This window comes from Sciurus vulgaris (assembly GCF_902686455.1).
Source record: "Sciurus vulgaris genome assembly, chromosome: 1".
NCBI classification, from domain to species: domain Eukaryota; kingdom Metazoa; phylum Chordata; class Mammalia; order Rodentia; family Sciuridae; genus Sciurus; species Sciurus vulgaris.
This window is the reverse complement of record NC_136461.1, coordinates 172,715,758-172,723,561: the sequence shown is the minus strand read 5'-3', so window position 1 is coordinate 172,723,561 and position 7,804 is coordinate 172,715,758. Positions and strand designations below refer to the sequence as shown.

The window sequence follows — 7,804 nt, the reverse complement described above, 5'->3', positions numbered from 1 at the left end:
TGCTTAAAAATATATTAGGTATATCAGAAACTACTCACTGCTATCGTGAGAATATAGGGAAGCAAGCAAAATTCTGTTTTTACAATGAGGTAAACAACTGGGCAGGGCCATAAAGATCTTCTAATCTAATCTCTTAATTTTGCAGCCATGCAACATGAGGCTCAGAGAGGCAAAAGGTTATGGAGGCCAGTTAGCCCAGCGCCCTTCCTCAGGTTCCCCCACGGTCTCCCATAGGGCTCAGATTAAGTCCAGGGTTAAGTCGAGCTAAGAGCTGGCCCCAGGAATTCCCACCAGTATTCACACCCAACAAGGCAAGACACTCATGGTTACCCAGTACCCAATTCACCATGGGAGCTACTTCAGTCTCAGGAAGTGGTACCAGAATGGCAGGGCTGCCAGCAAAGGTGCCAAGCAGTGCAGGGGAAGCCCTGCAGGTATCTCTGGTTCACTAGGACTCCAAGAGCATGTGACTGTTCCCTCTACCAAGCACTCCAGTGGCTCTATATCCTGGCAAGAAAAGGACGCCACATCTATCTGCCTGAAGGACAGACAACCAACCATTCCCAACCATTGCTGCAAAAGCCCAGGCTTCCTTAGGAAATTCAGTCCCCAGTCTGTGTTTGCAACTCCACATGTAAGTGAAGGGCCTCATACTTTCCTATTTAATCTGCACGCTTTGCAAGCCTGGAGTCCTGAGTGTGTTGGTCACGCTCCTCATTCCCAAGTCAAGGCGCGGAGATTGAAGTGTAGCAATCAGACATAATGGTTGAGCAGAGCCCGCCTCGATGCTTGCACAGTAGTGTGTTAATGAGTGTTAAAACTGACATCGCAAATACAGCGTTCTCAATGTTTAAAATTACAACTCTGTAACAAATCATGCTGTTAAAACATACAAGAAATACCAGTTAAGCCTTCAAGTAGACACCGCACAGCCCGTACAGACCGCTGCTATCCCAAAGTGCATAACAAATCATTTTCTTGGAAAGGAGACAAGAATTAGCAGGTGGTTTGATTATTTGAGCGCTAAGAGAAGTAGAAATAACAAATCCAAATATTAAATATCAATTACTACCTGATGAGCTACAAATCAGCTCGGCATTACAACATGCCCCTCCTTAATAGCAAACCCAGGAAACATGGGGGTTTGGTGGCAAACACAAACCTGTGACCAAAGTGTGTTCATGCAATAAATGTGTATCACTTCCCAACCCAGTTCTTTCAAAATGCTCATCCCATGTATTGTGAGAAAACCCTGGCCCAAATATTTGTCCCAATGTTCTTTGAAAAGAACCATCTTCAAATGTTAGAAGTCACACGGCTCTCAAGTTAACAGCTTTCAGAAATGAATGATATCATTTCTACTGTGTCCTCCTAAGGAGGTTTACCAGTCTGTCTGATAGCCTGGTGGCCAAACATGTCACCTCATGCTGGTAACCTTTACTCCCATAATGGAACAGAAAATCAACCTCCCTGATTAGCTACTCAGACCAGAGGGGATTGCTACGAGAGGCCAAGTTATCTAGCAAGGTCAACCAAACACCTTGTCTCTGAGACAGCACTGTGAACTTCACATTTCAGTGGGACTTTGGGGGAGGGGAAGTTTCCCTGGTTAGAGTTTACTCTCCATCTATTGTGGGAATTCACTGCAGTGTTCAAGCTGGCTGGGTTGCTATCTTTCAGTTATTCGAAACCACCACCTGGAGAACTCAATACTATTGAGTATCTCATATACTACTGAGATATTCTCAAGCTGAAAAGTGACTGAAGATCCCAGTGAGCAAAGGAATATTTTTACAAGTGTATATAATATATATATATATATATATACATATATATATATATGTACAAGAGATGTTAAAAAGACAGTCTGTAAAGCATTTTGGGATTCCCCCAATGAAAGGCACCAGATAAATGCAAGTCATTACCAAAAAGAAAAGTCAAGTTTTCCAGCTTTCACATCTGCGAAGGTAACCACTAGGGGTACCTCTTTTTTGGGTGGTAAACCTGCTTGTTTGGAAAGATCCTCAGGAGAATGACTCAGTTATTCTGCCTCCTTCCTTGTTTCTACTTTGCACAGCTTCATGGTCAGTGACTATAGATACCACGCTCAGTGACCTGATAACATCAACCCTGGCAAACTTGTGACAGTACTCACAAGTTTGTACCTTCAGCTGCCTTCAGTGCAGCTGGGATGATTTTGTAAATTCTCTGCCCTTCAGGGCTGGAAACAACACCCAAAGCCAAGAGTTCCATGTGCAAAACCTGAAAAATAACCCTGCTCTTCTGACTCACTGGCCTGTTGTCTTTACGTCATCTCTCTTTCCTGATGCTTTTAAGAAACAGACAGACACATCTGCACGTAGGCACTAGGAGGTGGCCACCTCCCCCAGCCCCCACCATGACACTTTGGTCTGATGGAAGGATTTGAACTGGAGGCTCAAGGGGTTAACTGGCCTATGTATTCATTCAACAATCGCCCACACTGTGGTAGCCATGGCAACTACAAGTACACAAAGACCTCTGAGAAGATCCTTTCTACACCCTTGTGAGGTATGGATTATCCTCAACATACTAACACAAAATGGACCTCATAAGGGAAGGCCCAAGCTTTGGATAAAAGCCTGCTGAACATAGATCCCTGGATTCTACAGCTTTGCCGAATACTGAACTATAATGAAAGCCACCTGGACTGGAAAACCATCAGATTACCTAGAAGATGACAGAAAAGAATTATCTTACAAAGGGGCCCAGGTTCTCCTTCCCAATGTCATGTGCTGGTTAACTGAAGAAGAGGAGGTAGGGCATTTTGGAGAAGGAAATGGAAGTCTCCCTACAACACAAGCTCAGCAGTTTAAAGGTCTTTTAAATAGCCTTATGCTTTTCAAGAAGTTCACAATCATTTATAACATTTTATGAAGTAGCAATTTTTTGTTTATAACTTTCTCATGGCCTCTACCCATCCTCCCCCAATAAATGGCAATTGGAATGGAAATAAAACTCTAGTGTTTCCAACCTGGGTAAGTCACACTGCCTTCATGCACATCTAAATTTTGAGTATACACTTCTATATCACCAGGTTCCCATGTCATGGCAGGAATTCTGGGGCGACCTTAACATCAAATACAATATACTATATCCTAGAAGCAAAACTATCTGGGCAGATTCTGCTTGGAAATAAAGTGCTCTTATTTTATGAACTTTTAGAGCAGTCAACAAAAGTATTTGAGCTACTGCCCTTGCTAGCAAACTAACAATGTTCACCTTAGGGAGACGATATAACAGTATGCCTCTTCTAGGCTGAGAAAGACAACACAACCTTATTCCTAAACATCTTAAAAATTAAATATTTCAAGAACATGCTAATATCTAAGACACAGCAAACTTTGGTCAAATGGTTTAGGCCAGGAACCTACCTCAGCCAGAAATAAATGTTTCTATGATCACCCTAGGGAAAAGGGAGGCCTAGACAGGGATGAAAGAGCTTAGCTCGAATGGACTCATGAACTCAGATTTAAGCATCCTGGGAGTTGGCCTGTGCTTAGCTGAAGTCCCTGTCCCTAATGTATCTCTTTTTTGGGAAAAATAAATTCATCTTCACTATATGTTTAACAGTAACATTCTGTGAAGAGTGACATTTACGAGATGAACATCAGTATATATCTTTCTAAATATGTTTGGTGTACCCATGCAAGGCACAGAGCTACAGATCATCTAGAAAAAGAACTCACAGGCTTGCATTGGTCCTGTGTGCTTAACTTTGCATTCCCTTTGATTTGGTATTAAAACTAAATGAAAGCAATGGATAAATAGCTGAGATTTTTTTTTCACATGACTGTGAGCAAAATCCCATGATATCCTTGCTGACCTTATAGATAGATGCGTTTCCACTGGATAGACTTGAGGGGGCTTTTTATACAAAACTCACACAACAACCTCAGAAACAGGAACACAAACAACTCACACATAGTACCAGGGCACAAGCACTAGAATAGTGTACACAGTGGACAGAGAAATTGGCATTCTGGGTACTCATCTGGCAGAAAGAGGAACATTTTACACCCACGATGCAAAGAACAGTGAGTGTCATTTCGTTGAAAGGTGCAAAGGCATGGTGTCAGACACACCACCCTCTAAAAATTATTTTAAATACTGTAAAAGCAACCAGGGATGCATATTCCATGCATCTGTCCCTTCTGGGGTTAGGCAGACTCCTTACGCCACAACCCTAAGGTGCCTGTACTGTGCCAGAGGTACAAGAGGCAGCTCAGCAATGTGGGTTTGAGGATAGCAAGTCCTCCCAGCTAATGTAGGGAATCATTTAAACTCAGTTCACTTGGTGAACTCCTGCTCATGTTCGTCAGGCTTGCCATGAGGGATTTAACTTTATGGGCATAGTAGTCCCTTAAATTGACAGAAGGGACTTCCTTCATTCCATCTCCAAAGTCACAGCTGCGCATGGCACTCTCAAGTTGCTTTTGGCGTCGATAAAAGTGGGAGAACTTATTGAAGATCAAGGTGATGGGCAGAACTACCACAAGGATCCCTGCCAAGATGCAAGCAGAGGCAGTCAGCTTCCCTGCTGTGGTCCCTGGGACCACATCCCCATATCCCACTGTGGTCATACTGACTGTGGCCCACCACCAGCAAGCAGGGATGGTGGCCAGGCCCTCATTCTCCTCCTTCTCAATGGTGTAGGCCACCACAGAGAAGATGGAAATTCCCACAGAGAGGTAGAGCAAGAGCAGCCCTACTTCTTTGTAGCTGTATTTCAAGGTAGCCCCCAGGGAGCGGAGGCCAGTGGAGTGTCTGGCAAGCTTTAAGATGCGGAAGATCCGCATCAGCCTCAGGACCTGGGCCACCCTGCCCAAGTTGGCCAAAGTAGGTGAACTCTCCACCACCAGGTTCACCACTAGAGTGATGTAAAAGGGGACAATGGACATGAGGTCAATAAGGTTTAGTGCATTCTTGAAGAATTTGAGGAAATCAGGGGCCACAGCAAACCTGGCCACAAGCTCAAATGTGAACCAGGCAATGCCAAAGTGCTCCACAATTTCAAACCTGGGGTCCTCGCCAGGGTTGCCCTGACCATCCGGGATTTGGAAATCTGGTAGGCTATTGAGGCACATGGTGATGATGGACCCCAACACCACCAGGATGGACAGGATGCTGAAGACCCTGCTCAGTACTGAGTAGCCAGGGTTGTCCAGCGCCAGCCACAGCTGCCTACGGAAGTTGCCCAGAGGCTGCCCGTCAAACTTGGAGGCGTCGTTGTAGAAGGCCAGGATCTCATCGAAGGAGGACGTGGTGCTCTCCTGGTCACTCTGCTCATCCCACTTCTCCTGCTCAGGCTCCACTTTGCGGCCGTGATAACTGTAGCTGCAACAGGAGTCGATGAAGAACTCGTTGATGCCCCAGTACTCAATCTCCTGGCTGAAGGAGAAGACGCACAGCTCGGCCATGACGTGAAGTTTGCCGGTGTGGTAGAAATGCAACACGTAAGGGAAGAGTTCGGGGTTACGGTCGAAATAGAACTCACGCTGGACATCATCGTAGTCATCGCAAAGTTCCAGGATGGCCTCCCGCGAGTGGCAGAGCAGCAGGCGGCCCAGGCGGGTCTCGGGGAAGCGCAGCAGAGTGTGAGAGCGCAGTCGTCTCTTGAAGCCGCCCACATTGATGCGGATCTCCCCATCCTCGACGTTGGCCTCCGACAGGTCCCACAGGCTCTGGCCGGTCATGCTGGAGATGCCCAGCAGCCCGCACCGCGCGGGGGCGCTACACCTGAAAGCCCAGGGAACCGCAAGAGCTGAGCGTCCGGCGCTCCCCGCCCCAGCGCCCTCCTCTCTCCCCGCAGGAGTACCTGGCGGGCCCAGTACTCTCCAGGAGGGTCTCTGAGTGCTGAAGGACACTGGGGTGGGGGACGGCTCTGTGGGGTTGGCTCTCTCACAAGGAAAGGCAGGGGTCTATGATTCTACTAGTATGGCAGCTCCTCCCCTCCCACCCCGGGAGTCTTTCGCGAGCCAGCGTCCCGCCCCCGCGGCTCTGAGAGCCCAGGGGGCTGAGTGCTGACCTTGCCCGTAGGCAGGCGGAGAAGACGCCCCCGCCCGCGCGCCGCAGACAGGCGGGACCACAGCTGAGATACGCACCGGCAGGGCTGGGCCGAGAAGGGGGACACGTAGATTTGGGAGGGGGCGGGGAAATTCACCACTCGAGTCTCCCGGGCCGGGAGAAAGGGGGACTGCTCGGCGTCCCCTGTGTCCAGCCCCCACGACTGGAGCCCCTTTGGCATCTCCCCTCCCTGGGTTCCCCCGCCCTCCTGGCGCGGTGCCCCGGGGCCGCGTGCGCTGCGCCTTAACCCAGCGGAGCTGCCGGGGCTCGCCCTACCGGTTCTGGAAGCGCTTACCTGGGAGCACCGGCGCCCGTGGCCGAGGCCGGCGGGAAACTTGCACGACCTGCTAGCGAGCATCGCAGCGGTGTCCGCTGTCGGCTGGCTGTGCGTGTGCGCGCGGGTGCGAGTGTGTGTGCGCCTGTGTGTGCGCCCGGCGGACCAGCGGGCGGGGTCCACCCAGCGTTTCCTCCAGTCTCGGGTCCGGCACTCCGCCGCCGCCAGCAGTTGGGGGAGGCTCACAGGTGTCTGCGTGGCCCCAACGCTCCTGGAGCCCCGGTCTCCAGATCCGCGTGCCCCTCACCCTCTGAGAGAGGCAGGAACCCACGCTGCAGGCGCCCGCGGAGCAGGAGCGGGAGCGGAGCTGGTGCGCTTTGGCGCGGGCCCTGCGCCCGGGCGCGGCGAGGTGGTGCTGAACGGACAGCTCCGCGCGCCTCAGCTGGGGGCGCGGCTGTCGCCCCAGACTTGGAAGATGCAGCACAGCAGCAGCAGCAGCAGCAGCAGCAGCAGCAGCAGCAGCAGCAGCAGCAGCAGCAGCAGATTCTCTAAGCTTCTCGGGCGCGTCACTGCGACCCTCCTAGCTCCCCCAACTCGGCGCGGGGCCGACACCTTTCCCTACCCCCGACACATCCTCCGATGACAGCTGTTGTGGCACCACTCCCAAGGAGCAGACAGAGGGTTGCCTTCCGTGACCTTGCCCTGCTGGGTCTGGCAGGAGATCCCTGACTTGTGCTTGTTCAAGGAGTAGAGCAGAATAAGAAATCTCTGGGTTTTCCAGTTTAGGGACCTGAAGAAAAGTTCCCCCAAGCCTGAGTCTGGGGTCATTGGGAAACTGAAGCTGGATGGAAGAGGAGAGGTCAGGGAAGCCTAAGGTTGAGTTTGACTTAGCTTGCCAGGGGCCTTGGTTGAGGGGATGGCGGGGGGCCCAGGCCCCATCAGTGTGGGAGGGAGTCATGGAGTTCTGTTTGGGAACTCTGTGTGGGCACCGTGTGTGTACAGGCTAGTGTGTTGTGTAGGCTGCAAGGAAGTACGTGTGTGTGTGTGTGTGTGTGTGTGTGTGTGTGTGTGTGGTGTGGTCTGAGAACAGTAGAGGGACACTGAAATCAGTCCTCTGCTGGGTGGGGAGATGTGTGCAGTGTCAGTATAGGCAGAATCTGGGACATGTGTGTGATGTGTGTATATAATGTGGGACTGTGTGTTGTGTGCAGTGTCTGTACCCAGCATAGATATGCTAAGTATTTGTATCCCCATTCACGAGACTTATGGCACAGATCTGAGTTCTTGGTGTCCTAGAATTGTCCTTAAGACTCTCCTGATGAGCTGAGGTGAGAAATGGACCAGCAGTCCCTGTGAGTCCCTTCCCTTTGGCCTCTCAGCCTTTTCCATGGCTCCCATTTGCAACGACTGGAGCACTGTGGAGTG

General features: G+C 50.3%; 1 protein-coding gene across 1 annotated transcript; it reads right to left on the bottom strand.

Annotated features, from left to right (window-relative positions):
* Positions 1–3,021: 3,021 nt before the first annotated feature.
* KCNS2 (potassium voltage-gated channel modifier subfamily S member 2) lies at positions 3,022–6,727 on the bottom strand. Its single transcript, XM_079129814.1, has 2 exons — positions 6,401–6,727; positions 3,022–5,778 (listed from the first exon to the last, which is right to left on the bottom strand). Exon 2 carries the CDS (start codon positions 5,733–5,735, stop codon positions 4,302–4,304), a length of 1,434 nt encoding a protein of 477 aa, XP_078985940.1. The 5' UTR covers positions 5,736–5,778; positions 6,401–6,727; the 3' UTR covers positions 3,022–4,301.
* Positions 6,728–7,804: the final 1,077 nt, after the last annotated feature.